This window comes from Canis lupus, chromosome 10 (genome assembly GCF_011100685.1).
Source record: "Canis lupus familiaris isolate Mischka breed German Shepherd chromosome 10, alternate assembly UU_Cfam_GSD_1.0, whole genome shotgun sequence".
In the NCBI taxonomy this organism is placed as follows: Eukaryota; Metazoa; Chordata; class Mammalia; order Carnivora; family Canidae; genus Canis; species Canis lupus.
Window position 1 is genome coordinate 56,308,604 of NC_049231.1, and position 19,491 is coordinate 56,328,094.

At 38.7% G+C, this 19,491-nt stretch overlaps 1 protein-coding gene across 8 annotated transcripts in view; it reads left to right on the plus strand.

The window, feature by feature from the left end:
• Positions 1–19,491, plus strand: part of ACYP2 (acylphosphatase 2) — a 254,520-nt gene that overhangs the window by 64,873 nt on the left and 170,156 nt on the right. For 4 of the 8 annotated variants that reach the window (XM_038551263.1, XM_038551262.1, XM_038551265.1 and 1 more), the window contains 2 exons: positions 998–1,088; positions 1,799–1,889. The exons of 1 other annotated variant lie outside the window; for it this stretch is intronic. In XM_038551263.1, the coding sequence (XP_038407191.1) occupies positions 1,814–1,889 (76 nt within the window). In that variant the 5' untranslated portion in view covers positions 998–1,088; positions 1,799–1,813. Of the gene's footprint in view, positions 1–997; positions 1,089–1,344; positions 1,544–1,784; positions 1,890–19,491 lie in introns of those variants that run through there. 3 more of the 8 variants (XM_038551266.1, XM_038551267.1, XM_038551268.1) reach the window with 2 other exon arrangements.

The following is a 19,491-nucleotide window of genomic DNA, read 5'->3' on the forward strand; positions in this document are numbered from 1 at the left end:
TATGAGTTCTTTGGACCTGGGGACACTCTCTTGATAAGGCTCAGGGGCTTCTCTAAACATCTCTTCTAGTCCTTAACATTACTTTTACTCTGACCATCAAGATCATGGATTACTCCTAACTCCCTCCAGTGGATTATTGTGTAACTGACCTTGAGCACCAGTCACCTCTGTTCAACTTCCACATCATTCCCTCTGTGACAGTAAAAATCAGAATTTTTAGATACGAATCCAGATAAACCCACATAGAAAAAATAAATCTGGTTCCACTTTTACTTCCTGTATGGGATAGCATTAGCATAATTTCCATATGTGAATAGGGACTGTCGTGTACCATATGTTATTCATCATATGGCATTGTGCCTATTTCAAGGATATTTTAATATAGCACAAAGGCAAAAGGCTTAAGCTGAAATGTGTGGTATGCATTGAGGTTTAAACTTTCTGGTTATCATGAAACCTGAGAAAGTTAGCTTTTTACATATATGCCATAGAATGAGCTCTCAGTAAATTACCTAGAAAGAATAACTGAGCAGGAGAATGTTTGGGCAAAATAAAAATAAGTTATTAGAATTTTAGTTTGATCTTGGAAGGGCTCAGAGATTTTGTGATTATAGGCCATTTTACTAGGTAGGCAGAGCAGAAACTTGGAAAGAGCCTGGCTAACAAGGAAGTAGGAAGGCATAATTTCCCTATTGATAGTTATTAAAGGCTTGAGAATCAGATTGTTAAAAGCACAATATTCCACATTGAAGATACTTTTATGATTTCAAGAAATATTTATTAAGGCCCGTTTGTGTGTCAGACACTTTGCTAGTTTCTGGGGAAACAATGCTGAGCAAAGAGAGACACAAGCTCTGACCTCGAGGAGTTTAACTATAATTGTTTAATGTTCAAAATAAATTTAAAAACCACTTATGGTTATAATAGTTATAAATAGAGATAAATACTGTTAAGGAAAGGAACCTAAAAGACACTCACCACTCTGGCTTTTTTCCAGATGCACCTTCTATCTTTCTGACCCTGTTTTGTGCTCCAGGAGGTAGTTCTACAGCCTCCATCAACAGGCAACTCATCCCTCTGGGTCTCAGGTTGGTTTTGCCCAATCAGAGGCATGAGTAGGAGGTTAGAGGATGGAAGCAGAGTAGAGTCAGGCTATTTTCTATGTCTCCCTGCTAGTATAGATGGAGTTCTTTCTTTACTGAAGGGTACAGCTATTCCCTCTGGATTTCAAACCCCCTTACCCTGCCACCCCCAACATTTCCTTCTTTAGGTGAGGGGCCATAGGGCTTCCTGTTCTTGCTAGCCCAGGATGCTTCACCATAATTGTCTGGCTTCCTTTCACAGGACCCATATATCTGTAAATGTGCCCCACCCCTCACTCCCATTGAACTCATCCTAACAGCACCTGGGCTGAAACATTAACCTAGACCAAAGGGGAGTGAGGCTGATTGATGGAGTAGAGATCGCTGTTGGTAAAGGGAGGAGTTCTAGAGTGGATGTGTTGAAGAATGGACAGTGCAGCTGGAGCCTAGAGAGGGAAGGGGTGAGATGATGCTGGAGGGGGAGGCAAAGGCCAAATCCTAGGTCATAGGATCTATTGATTTTCTTTCTTTCTTTCTTTCTTTCTTTCTTTCTTTCTTTCTTTCTTTCTTTCTTTCTTTCTTTCTTTCTTTCTTTTTCTCTCTTTTGGCTACTCAAAATTTGATACTCCTTGTGTTTGGGGAATTCCCCAATTTAGGAGTATTGGTGGGGGGGCTGGATGGTTTCCCATTATAGAAGCTCACCTCCCAGTGGTTAGGTGTATTCACAGCCAATGAAGAACACCCACTCCATTTTTGGATCTGGAGCCAGAAGCAGAACAGCGAAGAATTTTCTTCTCATCTTGGCAGGTATGGCTGTGATTCCAGCAGTGCTTTCCAGGGTGTTGGCGGTGCAAGCTGTGGCATCCATTTTCTCAGCTTGGCCTTCAGCCTTCTGGGTGGTTCACATCCTTTTATTAATTTCTTTGTTGCCTGAATGGGCCAGAATCGATTTCTTCCATGAGGCAATAGCCTTTTAATAAATTTCTTTGCTCCTTAAATTGGCCAGAATCAATTTCCATAGTTGGTAACTAAGAAACCTGATAACTAAGTACACTGTGGTAACAAGGAACTTTGTGCCTTCATGACCTCGATAAATGTTTTGACCTTTACCATAGAAACAAAGGGAAGCTATTTAAAGCTTTTAAGCGGCAGGAATAGAGCAGTAGCAGTGACAGATCAAGTTTGCATTTTGGAAAAGTGTTTCGGACTACATTGAAAAGGGTCTAGATTGGGATGCCTGGGTGACTCAGCGGTTGAGCGTCTGCCTTTAGCTCAGGGCATGATCCTGGGGTCCCGGGATTAAGTCCCACATCTGGCTGCCTGCATGGAGACTGCTTTTCCCTCTGCCTGTGTCTTTGCCTCTGTGTGTGTGTGTGTGTCTCTCATGAATAAATTTAAAAACCTTAAAAAAAAAAAAAAAGATGAGGGTCTAGATTAAATGTAGGGATGCCACAAAACAGGTGATGTTGTTTTAGACCAAGAGGGGCTTGCAGTGGAGGCAGACAGAAGTACACGGACATGAGGATTGGTTAGCAAGCCTCTAATCATAAAGGATTAGATTATTATTAAATGTGAGGGAGATTAAGGAAACGAGAGGCCTCAAAGGTAGTCCTCAGTTTTCTGCTTCCTGAACCAGGGTTGACTCCATAGATTGAACTACTTTGTTTAAAGCCTTGATCCCTATCGAGGATGTAATCGTTGGTCAAAATGATTTTTTCATCCTTCTGTGCTTTATATACATGCATAAACTTGTTGGAGTTGGATAACGAATTGCACATAAATTGTCTTCAGATCCAGACTCTGAATTCAGACCATGTTTCAATGCTTGGCTATCACTGATGAGAAGAAACACAGTTGGTCTCTGAGTCACATTGTTAAGTAGTATTCAGTGCTGAGGATTCATCTGCAACACTCATATCAACATATCCTTGGGTTCTTATGAGTAGGAGGAAAACCTTTTTAGAGAAGCCAGAATTAGGCTGCCATCTGTTGTGCATGGGCTTTGCTTCTTACACATAACTGGTGAATAAAATATTTAACAGGTGGTAGCTGGAAAGTGATATGCAGCATCTTCATTCATGAGAAAACTCTAAATTTTGTTTTCTGTTTAAGGACATTGCTTAAATGCCCTTCTGGGCTTGTTTATACATCCTGAGTTGAATTAATTATAAAGTCCACTGGCATCAGCATTTACACCATGACCTGACATCTGGAAATTGAGAAGCTGCTGTTTCTTGCTGGTGTTCACAGCCTCCTTAATGAGGGTTAAGCCATGTTTAATACCTCTTCCAACTTGACTTTTTTGCAACTTTCCTCAACCAAAATAATAAAATTTCTTTTTATTGTGCACTTATTTTGTACCAATTACTTTGTCAACCACTAATAAATATATTTTTATACACCCCTCCCACAACATATATTTATATAATTCCCACTCTAACCATGTGAAATAGGTATTATTGCTGACCCCACTTGACATATAGAAGAATTCAGGTTCACATTTAGAAATCCTAATCTGAACCCACTAATATGTTACTGGGCCCATGCCAAATCACTATGCCACAAAATCATCTGACTTATCATTTGTTCCTCTCCTTTATTCTACATTCCCTCAACTGCTATCAATCCAGAATGTATTATATTGTTTTGAAATTGAAGACATCATGTTATGTATTCTTATATAGATAAAATGCATAGACAAGTTAATGAATAAGTAGAGTGAGGATTTAAAGTAGTAGTTAAAGGAATTGAAAATTTAACCATTTAAGGAAATCATCAGAATCTCTGATTAATCCAGACAACTTGGTCTAACACTTTTCAATGGATTCTTCCATATGGCTCCTATAAATTAGGATAAGAAATAGGATCAAAAGCTTTTTTTTTTTTTAAACTAAGTTATCTCTACCCCCAATATGGGGGTTGAACTCACAACCCCCAAATCAAGAATTGTGTGCTCTATTGACTGAGCCAATCAGATGCCCCTAGGATTAGAGGCTTTTTAAAACATCAGACAAAGGGAGCCTGGGTGGCACAGTAGGTTAAGCATCTGACTCTTGGTTTCAGCTCAGGTTGTGATCTCATGGGTCTTGGGATTGAGCCCCACGTTGGGCTCCACGATCAGCGCAGAGTCTGCTTTAGACTTTCTCTCCCTCTCCCCAAATTTGCTCTCTCTAAAATATATAAATACATTTTAAAAGAAAAAAATGAAACATCAGACAATCTCTCCTACAATAAAGGGGAAATACTGGCCCTGGAATCAAAATACAGGATTTGAATCTCAGCTTTGAATCCTAGATTGATTGATTGATTGATTGATTGATTGATTGATTGATTTTTGAATCCTAGATTTATTAGCAGTTGTGTAAACTTAAGCAAATCATTTGACATCTCAGAGTCTCTGTCTCCTCAGATGGTAGCACTTTTGTTATGTAACATTTGTGAGTATTAAATGAACAACATTTACAGAAGTTATTTATCAATTATAAAGTGTCATATGAATACAGATTATTAACTTACTTGAGGCCTTAAAGTTTGAATTTTTAGAAGTCAAGTCTAGGGCAGATGATGTCTGTGTTCCTATAAACAGAGCAATGTTCCTAGCAGCAATACCAACCATCATGGCAATTTTAACCTTTGCTCAAGCTTCACATTTTTTTTTCTTCTTATAACAGCACTGTGAGGCATTGCCATTGTATAAAATTTACAGAACAGGAAGCAGAAATAAGTTCTCCAGTGTCAGAGAGAAAATCAGAAATAAAATCAGGATTTAATTCTGTCTTGCATTGTGCATTTCCCCTCTTTAGAATAGCTTTGCTTAAGACCATTTATGGGAAAAAAGCATCTGTGGTTAAATTTAGCAGATAATGTTGAAAAATGAGACTAGGAGAATATATTTAGAGAGATAGCCTACTTAATATGAATTGTTATCTGCTAGTAAAAAAAAATGTTTCAGGTATTCCTAGAACTCAGCTTAGCAAATTATTCATTACTAAGGAGTGTACAGTCTGTCATAACTGTACCTAAATTTTTTTAAAGCATACCAACTTTGAATTTATATCTGAAAGTGATTTTTTAAAGTGATTTATTTTTTCTTATGCAAGGTGTCCCATATTTATTGGTATGTCTATACAGTGCACTAGCAAGACCTCAATGGAAAGTAAAACTTAACAAAACAATGCATGGTTGACTATCCAGTGACTCTTTAAAGTTAACATATAACTTTATGTTTGCCTTTTCCAAGGCCTGGGTGGCTCAGTGGGTTAAGTGTCCAACTCTTGATTTCAGTTCAGGTCATGATTTCAGGGTCATGAGATTGAGGCCCCACTTTGGGCTCCATGCTCAGTGTGGAGTCAGCTTGAGATTCTCCATCCCTTTCCCTTCCCCACGCCCATAAATAAATAAATACATAAATAAATAAATAAATAAATAACTTGCCTTTTCCAAAATCAGGCTGTAAGCACAAATTGTTTAATTAGTATCCCAGGTACTTTGGTTATCTTAAGTGTGAAATATTTAATCTCTATTTATATAACCCATAGGATTTAAGCAAAACATTAAGGGAGAGGAAGCAAATGCATATTGTTTAGGGGGACATTTTATTTTACAGGTATGTTTTGGCTTGGAAGTTGTTCAGTTGAATGTATTACTGATAAGCTGGCTTAGCTTGTTCTTACCCTGTTACTGATATTTCTATGTGGAGGGATATCGATTTCTTTAACACTCTAGGGCTTTTCTATGCTTCTTTAGTCTTTTCATTCCAAGCGAAGAGGGATGACTTATTTTTTGTTGAATTTGAGAGAGGAATTGGGCTTGCATAGTCCTATCCATTTGTAGAGACACTATTTGGTATGTCTTCCTAGCTTACAAAGAACCCTTTGAATAATTCCTTACTGCCAGGAATGGGTTGCCAGGCAGCAGGATGCCCACCTCTGGCCACAGGCCACAGGTGGAGGTAAGGGCACTTTGGGCCAATAAGATTTTCTCCCTAGGAATTTGAATGAAGAAATAGTCAGTCTGGCCATGATACATATGTACTCAGGAGTTTTCCTCCTATAGGATCAAGAAGATGCTATTCTGCTAGAAGGGGAGGATAAAACAGGTCCAAAGACGAGAACTACCTGCATTCTGATGGCTTTTCAGTCCTTATTTCCGGTTCTTTTCTGGGGCGTGGTTGAATTCCTGACATTAGATTCTATGAGACATCTGTGTCCTTATAATAAATCATCTCTTTTTGTTTTTGCTAAACATAGGACTAGCTCTTTTCTGTTACATGTGCCTAAAGTATCTTAAATGACACATTATTTAGTGGTCATTAATAAAATGGATAGTCTTACATAGGCTACTTGAAAAGGAGGCTGCAGGGATCCCTGGGTGGCGCAGCGGTTTGGCGCCTGCCTTTGGCTCAGGGCGTGATCCTGGAGACCTGGGATTGAGTCCCACGTCGGGCTCCCAGTGCATGGAGCCTGCTTCTCCCTCTGCCTGTGTCTCTGCCTCTCTCTCTGTGACTATCATAAATAAATAAAAATTAAAAAAAAAGGAGGCTGCTGGTACATGTATTTATTGATACAGCCATTTTAAGTGGTCTGACGAAATTTTATTTTAAATATCCTTACTTAGTTTAATTGGTAACTAATATGTAAAGAGCATAAGATGTAGCCTAGATGGGGCATATTTAAGCAAGCCTAACCAGTTTTAGTAAATTAGAACATATGTCTAACAAAGGAGTGTTTTGTTATTGTTTTGTTCTGTGGAAGAAAACAATTGAATTAAATTGAAAACAATTAAATTGAAAACAATTGAATTGAATTAATGAGAACAATTAACCATGTATTGATCAATGGCACATAGTGGAGATCAGGAATAGTTAGTCTGTTCAACCTTGACAGTACTATCTATGAAATACTTGAAGTAAGCAAAATGAGGAAATAAATGTGGTATTGAAAGGTGGTTTTTCTAATTAGCTAAGGAATCATACAAAATGACAATTCTTATCAAATCATAATATAATTTATTTTATTTTACAAACAAGTAGGTGACTTTTTGTCTCATTGTTAATTAACATGAGTTGTATTTGTGCAGGGAGTATAGGGATTACCAAAATGTAGTTCCTGCTCCAGAGTTATTTGAAGTTTCAGAAATTGGAAATCAGCTAAATTCTGATTTAGGATTCCATTTTGCTGTATTTGCCATTGCCAACTACAGATTCCCTGATAGGTAACAGGTCAGCATCAAAATATGCCCATCGATAGTAGTCAGAGGGGTGAGGTATGTCTAGAACCAAAGCAGGACATAATGTGATTCAGGTTTGTCATCTATGAAAATAAGTAGCCTGACATTCCCCACTCCCCAGCTTTTCTACTTGTAGAAGTATCTCCCACTGCCCAAATGAAGCAAAATTTGGGATAAATGTAAAGATTCACATATTGTCACTATATTTAGAAGCACAGTAAAGGTGACCCGTTGATGAATATGCATGTAGACCACTAAGGTTTTGAATCTAGATATGTGACTGGCATAATTGTAGTTAGCAAGCTATATGTGTTTAAAAACAGTGATCGCTAAAATATACAGATTTTAACAAAAGATAGAGTAGATTGCGCTAGGAATAATTAATTTAGAATACTTATATGGGGATAAGTTAAAGATCAAGATGTTTTGCTTCTTGGGGATCGCTGGGTGGCTCAGCGGTTTGGCGCCTGCCTTCAGCCCGGGGTGTGATTCTGGAGTCTCGGGATCAAGTCCCATGTTGGGCTCCCTGCTTGGAGCCTCTGTCCCTCTCCCTGCTTGTGTTCTCTCTCTCTCTCTCTCTCTCATGAATAAATAAAATCTTAAAAATAGTAATAATAATAATGACAAATAACCTGATGGAAAAGTGGGCAAAATATCTGAATAGCCATTTCTCCAAAGAGGAAATATAGATGGCCAATAAATTACATGGAAAGACGCTCAATGTCATTAGTCTTCAGAAAAATGAAAATAAAAATTATAATGAGATATTATACCACACACAGTTGGTTGGCTACAATCAAAATGACAGACAATAGCAATAGCAATTGGTGTCAATGTGGAGAAATTGGAATTCTCATACATCGCTAGTGGGAATGTAAAATTATACAACTCTTTTGAAAACAATTTGACAGTTTCTCAAAAGGTTAAATGAAGAGTTACAGTACGACTCAGCAATTCCACTCCTAGATATATACCCCAAAGAAATGAAACATATGTCCATATAAAACTTGTATTTAAATGTTGGTAGCAGCATGATAGTAACCCCATAATAAACCCAAACTGGAAATAATCCAAACATCTATCAACTGTTGAATGGATAAATAAAATGTGGGATAAGGCATCTATGGAAAATTATTCAGCAATGTAAGGAGGGGAGTATTGATATGTATGTCAACATAAATAAACCTTGAAAACATTACGAAGGGTGAAAGAAGCCAGTAACAAAAAAAACAAAAAACAAAAAACACATGTTGTGTGATTCTAGTTCTATGAAATGTTAAGAATGGGCAAAACTATTGAGACAAAAGCTGGATTAGTAGTTGTTTAGGACTGGGAAAAGAGGGGACAAATGGAAAGTGAGTGCTAATGTGTATGGAGTTTCTTTAAAGGTGATGAACATATTCTAAAATTGATTATGGTGATGGTTGCACAATTCTGTGAATATACTAAAAATTATCGAATTTACTTTACATCAGTGAATTGTATGATGTAAGAATTATGTACTTTTTTTATATGGGGAGAAGGAAGCTGTATTAGTGTTCTCCAAAGAAACAGAAACAATGAGATTGGTTGATTGATTGATAGATTGAACATAAGGAATTGACTCATGGTTATGGAATCTGGCAAGTCCAAAATCTGCGGGGTGGGCCAGCAGGCTGGCAATCCAGTGATAAGCAGAAATTGCAGTTCATATCTGAAAGCTGTCTGCTGCATAATTCCATCTTGCTCACAGGAGGTCAGCCATTTGTTCTATTCAGGGCTTCAGCTACGTGAATGAGTCCCACCCACATTATAAAGAATCTGCTTTACTCAAAGTTCACAAATTTAAATCTTAATTTCATCCAAAAAACCACTTCCACAGAAACATCTAGAATAATGTTTGATCCACATATCTGGACACTGGCTCACACTGGCTCACGTCAAGTTGGCACAGAAAATTAACACAAAGGTCTATTCTTCCCATTTTCTCATTGGTCCCAGAGACTGCAAAACTTTGGGAAATGGCATTGTTAATTTGTCTAAAAAGCAGTTCTAGATATAGCTTGCTGTGTACAGGAAAAGTTCAGCGGACAGTGTATGCCTGACAGACTTATTAGGCTACTATTAGAGTTAATAATGGGGTGATAAAGATAATTCTTTTTTTAAAAAAGATTTTATTTATTTATTCATAAGAGGCACAAAGAGAGAGGCAGAGACACAGGCAGAGTGAGAATCAGGCTCCCTTCAGGGAGCCTGATGCAGGACTCAATCCCAGGATCGGACCCTGAGCCGAAGGCAGATGCTCAACCGCCGAGCCACCTGGGCATCCCGAAAAAGATAATTCTTAATAATAAAATGATGTAGTATCTACTTCTAGAAGCTTCCTTTTTCCTAAACTTTTACACACTAAAGGTTTAAAATATGTCATTCATATTGACATTTCTCCTTTTATTAACATATTTTGTGAGTTCCTTGTAGCAGATATTGTGAACTTTGCATTTAAAAAAGTGTTTTTATTTTATTTTAATGATTTATTTATTTGAGAGAGAGAGAGAAAGCACGAGAGTAGGGGAAGGGCAGAGAGAGAGGGAGATTCCAGTCTGCTGGAATCTCAAGCAGACTCCACTCTGAGCATGGAGCCTTACTTGGGGCTCGATCCCAGGACCCTGAGATCATGACCTGAGCTGAAATCAAGAGTTGGCTGCTTAACTGGCCCAGGGCCCCCAAAGTGTTTTGATTTTAGATGCAACAATCTTTCTTAAACATTCGCCAGGGCCTAGAAATGAAAATTTTCCCATCTGGAAACTCGTACATTTATTTATTATTATTATTTTTTATAAATTTATTTTTTATTGGTGTTCAATTTGCCAACATACAGAATAACACCCAGTGCTCATCCCGTCAAGTGCCCACCTCAGTGCCCGCCACCCAGTCACCCCCACCCCCCACCCTCCTCCCCTTCCACCACCCCTAGTTCATTTCCCAGAGTTAGGAGTCTTCCATGTTCTGTCTCCCTTTCTGATATTTCCCACCCGTTTCTTCTCCCTTCCCCTCTATTCTCTTTCACTATTAAACTCTTACATTTAAACACAAGTTATGCTCTTATTTCTTTGTAAAAGGATGCTTAGTTTTCTGTATAAAATATTAAACCTGGGAGATAGCTTAAATAAATGTGAAGAAAGAATTCTGGAAGGAGATATACTGAAGAGATAATAATGGAGAGATGAAAGGGGAATTGGGGTTGATAAAATGAGGGAAATTCAAAGTGGTCTTCAAACTTATCCATATTATATTTAAAAATGATATAAAGAATATATGCACTTATCACTTCTGTAATTAGCAGCGAAAAAATAATGTAAGTGATCTGATCCCTTATTTTGCAGATTGCAGAATGGTGGCTGGTCATTCTATTGGTAGCGACAGGACTAGAAGCGAGTTGTCCTGTTGCTTAGTTAGCCTCATGCTGTAAATCATCTACCCAGCCAATAAGGTACTACAAAGATCAAAACCAGCTTTTTTTTTTTTTCATATGTTGAATATAGAAAATATTAACTAGTCTAGAAGCTTAGTAGGTTCTTTTATAGAGATTCAATTGCAAGATTTAAGTTCATGTCTTCCAGGGCCTTGGAGAAGGATCCTGAAGAACTGATGGGCCTGGAGATGAGTCAAGGAGGGAGAGAAAGAGAGTAGAGAGTCTTATGGCTACACTGGAGTGGGGCTGGTGCACAGACCAGGTCCCTTACCAGCAGTCAAATATGGCTCCCATGGAGTATGAAAAACATAGCACTTAGCAGTTGACTTATATTATTGAGTCCAGAAGTTTCCTTAGTGATTCTACACCTGTGAGCATGAAGATTTAACTATTTCTAGAAACCACTTCTATTTACCTCTAAACCTGAACCTGGGTCTTAAGGGTCTTCTAGCTATATGTTATTTGGAAATAAAACAGTATTTAATTTTGAGGTGCCTGGGTGACTCGGTTAAGCATCTGACTCTTGATATCAGCTCAGGTCTTGATCTCAGGGTCATGAGTTCATGTCCCACATTGGGCTCCACGCTGGATGCTGAACCTACTTAAAAAAGCAAAACAAAACAAAACAACAGTATTTAATTTTATCAAGCACACACATATACACATATATAAATCTGGCTTTCAATAATGTGCTTTTCTTTGTAGATAAAGCTAATACAACCTATCCACATTTTGAGTTATTTTTTTAATACATTATATTCGGTGTCTTGATTTTCTTTCTTGTCAAAATTTAAGATGAATTTTCACAAAATAGAACAGTCAAAGCAGAATTAGAGATTTTAAGAGTTGGAGAAAGTCATAGATTCACCTAAGCTAACTTAGCTCATCTGTAAATTTAAAGGCCAAAAGACGTAAGTTTATGACTTCCTTTTACTCTTACAAGCTTATTGGTGAATCTATCCACTGCTCCATCAGGGCAAACTTGTTTTTTGCTTAACATTTTATTCCAGACTCTGTGCCTGGCACATAATAGGTGCTCAATAAATATTTGTGAAATGAATGATTTTAAGGCTAGTTGCAGAACCAGTAACAGAGGTTAAATAATTTTTAGTGCATGGAATATTGCAGCTTGGCCTCTGGAGGTGGGCAAATAATTATTGACAAAGGGCAAAGCCAGCCATGGAAAAGAGGCTTGTGAGCATAGGAAATGGTAGTGACACAGAGAAATGGCCCATGAGGATACAGTGACTGTCAGAATATGCAGCAAACTGGTCCTGCAGAGTAAAGAATGCTTCAAGGAGCCTGGAAAGTATAGAACAAGGGAATGAGCTGAATAATTGATCTATGTTGCAAGTAAACTAAGGTTCAGTGAGGTTCTGATTTTCCCAAGGTGTCTGGTAAATCAGTAACAGGGTTGGAAGAAACCAAGTCTTCTGTGATGCCTGGGTGACTCGGTGGTTAAGCGCCTGCCTTTGGCTCAGGACATGATTCTGGAGTCCTGGGATCGAGTCCCACATCAGGCTCCCTGCATGGAGCCTGCTTCTCCCTCTGCCTATGTCTGTCTCTCTCTGTGTTGTCTTTCATGAATAAATAAATAAAATAAAATAAATTCTTATAAAAAAACCCAAAAAACAAAAAACCAAGACTTCTGACTCCTTGGACTAATAGTTTTCCCCCTGTACCAGTTCACCTTCTTTAGAGACTATGAGACAAAGTCATGCAATGCTAGACTAGGCATGTATTCTGTGTCTACTCTCCGCCCCCAGCCTATTGAAGCAATAACTATTGTGATTTCTGTCTCAACTCTGACACCCAGAAGTATGTTGTCCTATGAGAGAACTGATATCTGAGAGCAGTCCTGCAGGTCAAAATGTATACATACTAGTACCTACTGTCTCTCACCCAGATGGGAAGTAATCACTGATAACAAAACCTGGTTGAAAGTGAAAATTCAAGGGGCACCTGGGGGGTTCAGTTGGTTAAGCTTCCAGCTTTTGATTTTGGCTCAGGTCATGTCTCAGGATTGTGAAATTGAGCCACGTGACAGCTCTGTGCTCAGCTCAGAGTCGGCTTGTCCCTCTCCTTCCTCTATCCCTCTCTATCTTTCCTCTCCCCCTGTGCCCCTCTCTTGCTCAAGCATGGGTGCATGTGCTTTCTCAATCTCTCTCTCAAGTAAATAAATAAAATAAATCTTAAAAAAAAGAAGGTGAAAATTCAAGTATACACTTTAGGCCCAAACCAGTCATTTACTAAAGAAGAAGTAATAGTAATTTTTAAGAACTGTAGCTTTGTACAACTCATCAGAAGTTATTCTTGCACTCTCCTGGATCACCTCTTCTGTTGCCATCTTTTTTTTTTTTTCTTAAAGAGAGAGCATGAGGGGATCCCTGGATGGCTCAGTGGTTTGGTGCCTGCCTTCGGCCCAGGGCGTGGTCCTGGAGTCTCCGGATCGAGTCCCCCATCGGGCTCCCTGCATGGAGCCTGCTTCTCTCTGTGTGTCTCTGCCTCTCTCTCTCTCTCTGTCTCTCTGTCTCTCATGAGTAAATAATCAAAATCTTAAAAAAAAAAAAAAGAGAGAGAGCATGAGCAGGGAAGAGGCAGAGGAAGAGGGAGAGAGAGAACCTTAAGCAGCTCCATGCCAGCATAGAACCTGATGCCAGGCTCCATCTCACAACCCTGAGATCATGACCTAAGCCAAAATCAGGTCAGAGGCTTAACTGACTGAGCCACCCAAGTCCTCTATTTTTTTTTTTTAGTATAGTCAACACATTCTTTTTTTAAAAATTAATTAATTAATTTTATTTAGAGGGAGGGGGTAGGGGGAGAGGGGGATAGAGAGAATCCTAACCAAGCTCCATGCTCAACAGCCCAGTGCAGAGTCTGACATGGGACTTGATCTCACAACCTTGAGATCATAACCTGAACTGAAATCAAGAGTCAGATACCTAACTGACTGAGCTACCTAGGCAAACTGACGCACATTCTTCTGCCATCTTGAAGAGATATTTATTTATTTTAGGTATTTAAACATTTTATCGTTTTAATTTCTCACTTGTTTAAGACACCTCAACAAGCTTTTCAACTCCTGAAGTCAGAAACTGCATTTTGCATCCCACTCCATAATGAGTATGCAGTGTATGTATTGTTTGTTTATTAAATAAGTGGAGACTTGTGAAATTTATTGTAGTTTCATTTTTTTAAGTTTATTTGTTTATTGTGTCTATGCCCAGCATGGGACTCAAACTCATGACCCTGAAATCAGGATCATATTCTCTTCCAACTGAGCCAGCCAGATGTCCCTGAAATTCATTGTAGTTTCTTTCTTTCTTTTTTTAAATTTTTATTTATTTATGATAGTCACAGAGAAAGAGAGAGAGAGAGAGAGGCAGAGACACAGGCAGAGGGAGAAGCAGGCTCCATGTACCGGGAGCCCGATGTGGGATTCCATCCAGGGTCTCCAGGATCGCGCCCTGGGCCAAAGGCAGGCGCCAAACCACTGCGCCACCCGGGGATCCCCATTGTGGTTTCTAAATTCACTTTATAGTAGTATCAAAATCAAATATCCCAAGCTCCAAATGGTCTTTTATTTATTTATTTTGGGGACCCAAATTGTCTTTTAAAGCAAAGAACTCACCCAATGAGGACAAGCTTGGGGAGTATCTAGTTCTTACTTAACTTGGTTTCCCTCATCTGACACTTGACATAGAATTGAGTTCACAGTGTGTCCTAAGGAGATGACTGTGAAGCAAATGAGTCCCATCTCACTCTTCTCATGTCTTCCTTCTACTGGACATTGTATTTGTCTCTCCTCATGCTTCTCATCTTCACCATGCACCAGTCAGGAGGCTTGGGGAGGGGACTGACCCCTCCAGTACTCCTTACAGTGGGTTTGTTCAGGTAATCCAAACCTTCTTACAGTGGATTTATTCAGGTAATCCAAACCTAAGTCAATCAGATTCAGAAAATGGCAGGTAACCAATTCAGGTTAATAATTAGGGACTTCTGTTTTTAAAAGATTTCTCACTTTTTTGAGACAATGATGAAATTGGTCTCTCTCCTTCTGATTGAAATGGAATACAGATGGGAAGTTGAAACTGCTGCAGTCATTTTGTCATAATGAAGGAAGCCAGAGTTAATATGATGCTGACACCATAGATGTCAGAGCAGAGAGGTGGAAAGACAGAAAATCCTTGATGATACTGTTGAGACTATGTCAAATGATTCCCATCAAACTAACCTTGAAACCTGACCATGGTCAGGTATAGGTTTGAAGTGACTTCAAAGCTTATACACTGAGAGTTTAAGAGGAAGAATGCAAGATTACGAATGCAACAGTAAGGTCAAATGTGAATATTTAATTAGAATGAGAAAAAAATCATACCAAACCATTTTGAAAATCTAAAGAATACCCCCAATCAACAGTCTTTTTGTTTTATTTCCTGCCTGACTTACCTTTATGGTACTTTTTGCTCCTACTCTTTGGGATGCATTTTTTTTTTATGTCCTCTTCATAAGACAATAGCACTAGAGAGATTTTGTAGTTTTGAAGAAAGTCCAGTGTTTCCTCTTCCATGATCCAAATTTGTTTTGTTTAAACCTTAAACAAAAGTTTTTACAGCATTTTTGTAATGTCATGCAAAGTGTACAGGTTTATCAAATTTGGGAAACCCTCTCTCATATTTCATACATGACTTACAGGATTTCAGCACATTTCAAATTTTCTTGAACAATGACAGTCTTAAATCTTACATCTCAAAGTGTAAAATTTAATGACTTTCAGTTGATCACATATAGTTATCAATTGTCCTCAATGTCTTCATTCTAGTGTAAGTTATGAATTTCATGCTAACGTCATTGATCTCAGGATCTTGGAGCAGCTACATACATGTGGCTTCCCTTGGTTCTGTTTATTGTACTGATGTAGTTTTTGTCCCTAGAAGCACAGAAATTCTGATAAGTTCTATCTCAAATCATTCCCATCATAATAGAAAGAGCCTGCTGCATTTTTATTTTATTTATTTATTTTTTAAATATTTTATTTATTTATTCATGGGAGACACAGAGAGAGGCAGAGACATAGGCAGAGGGAGAAGCAGGCTCCCTGTGGGGGGCCTGATACAGGACTCACTGGATCGCAGACCCTGGGATCACAACCTGAGCCAAAGGAGATGCTCAACCACTGACCCACTCAGGTGCCCCCACTGGTGTATTTTTAACTATATATATACTGCATCATCCAGTATATGTCTGACAGGAGAGAATTTCTGTTTCTGCTTACACTCACATATCTGATGATCTGATCGAGTTCCTTGAATCATGACTCAGCTTAGATGATTTCACTCACTGATGAGTATGAAGTAGCAGTCAACTGGTAGGTTGACTGGTCACTGGATGATCTGGGATGGATTCTCTGGTGACTGGTGGTTGGCTGGCCCTCAGCTAAGGCTGTGGGGAAGATTAGGCCTTGCGTGTCCCATCTTCCAGAAAGTGCACTTGGGCTTCTTTTTAGGGTCATCACTGTTACAAGATCTATAAGAGAAAGCAAGCCCTAAAGCGTGTAAAGTTTGTAAGTACATGAAAATTTCAAGTCTCTGTTTTCAAGTCTCTGTTTGCTTCATGGATGGGATCACGAGTCTCACAAACCCTTCCCAATATTCAAACCCTGCCTTGGGCTGGCCTCAGGCTCTTTTCCCTGAGTCCTACCCCGGATCCAAAAGTAATTAGGTACAGGAATAGGGATATGGCCATAAAGGATCTTTAACAATGGAGCCAAATCAATTTTACTTATTCTTTTTTTTTTTAAGATTTTATTTATGTATTCATAAGAGACACACAGAGAGAGAGGCAGAGGGAGAAGCAGGCTCCATGCAGGGAGCCCGATGCGGGACTCAGTCCAGGACTCCAGGATCACGCCCTGAGACAAAGGCGATGCTCAACTGCTGAGCCACACAGGGGTCCCCAATTTTCCTTATTTTTGTCTTCTGTCAGGATTTATAATTTGTACAATTCTTTCATAGTAAAAGTATTTTATTATTAAATTAGAATGTTTATCCCCAATAATCAAGTTTTAAACCTACTATTTTACATTATCATGGCATTTCACATATTTAAGCTTATTTTATGTATTTGCAGCTTGAATGTAGATGAAATTTTCATGTACTTACAAACTTTCAGTAATTGGATTCAAGGTTAACATTCTTTTTCTTGTAAGCAAAACCCACGTTCATATGTAGGACTGATAAGTAATCACTATCTTCTCAGGGAACCAGAGACTTGCATGCTGTGTTGTCAAGGCAATATCTGCCCATGTCTTCCCAGCAACAGGATCTGTTCATATGGTTATTGAAGATAACACAAATATTAGTCTGCTGCCACAAGCCAGGGGTCAGTTTGTGAATGATGTCTTTCTTGAGGACTAATCAATAAGAACATTACCTTCCCAGAGACCACAGCAATGGCAAGCCATGTGAAGCTGACACATTATTTTCATTTTCCATTATATCTGAAGCTCTGATGACAGCGCACCTATATTTCTTTGTTCAATTACTTTTTTTTTTTTTTTTTTTTTTTTTGGTGAGCTGTAAAGATTTAAGAACCCATAGCTGACCCAGAATGTTCAACTGGGACAAGTCCTGATGGGTTGTTACTTTCAAGAGAAATCAAAGTTCTAAGTTTATAGGGAATAGTCACTGGTAGAATGGTCAGTGGTAAATAGAGTAGTAAGAAAGAATAGTGAAGCTAGGAGGATGAAAAGAAACACATGTTACAGGAATGACTTTCTACATGAGCAAATTAAGAGTCTGGCCTGCTGTGAAAAGCTGACATGAGGCTCCAAGGTCCTGCGATAATCATAGGACCTCCACCTTTACAGACAAAAAAGGGCACAATCTGGACAGAATATACTCTCATACTCTGGATCTTGGGATCCAACACCTTAAACAACAACAACAACAACAACAACAACAACAACAACAAACCCTGGGCAGCCCCGGTGGCCCAGCGGTTTAGCACCGCCTTCGGCCTGGGGTCTGATCCTGGGGACCCAGGATCAAGTCCCACGTGGGGCTCCCTGCATGGAGTCCTGCTTCTCCCTCTGCCTGTCTCTCTCTGTTTTTGTCAGTCATGAATAAATAAATAAAATCTTAGAAAAAAAAAAAAACCCAAACCAAATTGTACGTTCTAGGTGAAAGATGATTAAAGATGATTCTGATGAATAAGCCTCCCTTGCTGCAAAAATACAAGAATGATTTCTATGCCAACATCCTTAAAAGCCTAGAGACCATACCCTTTTAAGGACGGTCCAATGGGGAAAAAAAAAAAAAGGACAGTACAATGATTAGATTGGAATCTTAGTTTTTGGTTTGTTTCTTAACTTATAAATAATGCAGATTTGATTTTCCTCTAATGGGTTTGCTGAAAGTACAAGTGAAAATCACAATCAGGGCAGCCTGGGTGGCTCAGCGGTTTAGCGCCTGCCTTTAGCCCAGGGTGTGATCCTGGAGACACAGGATCGAGTCCCATGTCGGGCTCCCTGCATGGAGCCTGTGTCTCTGCCTCTCTCTGTCTGTGTCTCTCATGAATAAATAAATAAAAATCTTTAAAAAAAAAAGAATATCACAATAATTTAAGTGGGAAGTTTGATTATTCCTAACCATTTAGTAGGATTACTTATTAGGATAGGAATACCATGAGAATCAACAAAAACGGGCTCCAATCTCTAGGGACTTCACCATCAGTTGCTTGCCTTGCGCTGCCCCCTTCCTGCCATCCATGTCCACCCAGAGCAAGTAAGGACTTTGGAGGCTGGCGCTCAGAAAATCCCTCACTGGGAAAACTTAAATATAGACTGTATATGAAAATATACTCTTAAGTTTATGTAAGTTTCTTAGATGTGGTAATGGCATTGTGATTATGTAGGTGAATGTTCTTATTTTAGATGAGGCATGTGAACTATTTAGGGGTGGAATTTTCTGATGTCTGTAACTTACTTTCAAAAATATACATATGGAAAAAGAGAAAAAAAGGAGGGAGGCAGGAGGTGGGCAGATATAAGCAAATGCAACAAAAGTTAAAATGATTTGATCTCAGTAAAGAATGTATGGATGTTAATTGTACCAATTTCATTTTCACTTTTTGGAAGTTGAAAATTTTTGAAATAAAATGCTGGAAAAGAGACATATGTAAAAAGAAATTATAGTCCTGGCCTCTAGTGACTCTAGAATTTTCTTTGAATCACTTTAAAAAAAAACCCAAAATCAAATTCTGCATGTTAAGTGAAAGGTGATCCTAATGAATAAGCCTCCCCTACTGCAAAAATATAAGAATGATTTCTATGTCGACGTCCTTAAGACTCTAGAGACTATACCCATTTAAGGACTATCTGTCCAAGTTTCTTTGAATCAGAACTGGGAGGCTGACACTCTATACCAGGCATCTGGGTCCAGGCATTAGTTAGTTCAGGCATTGTTCTTCCAAGAACTAGAAAATAAGTGGGTAGGAGGGTTGCTATGGGCAGAACTCCAGGTAGCAGAGGGAGGGCCTCGGATGCTATTTCATTGACTCACTGATCTTGTAAGATGTGGGAGGTGGACCGTTAAGCACAAAGTATTATCCAAAGAACAAACTAGAACAATCCTAAAATTTGTATGGAGCCACAAAAGACCTGAGATAGCCAAAGCTATCTTGAAAAAGAAAAATAAAATTGGATGTATCAAATAAAACAATTTCAGA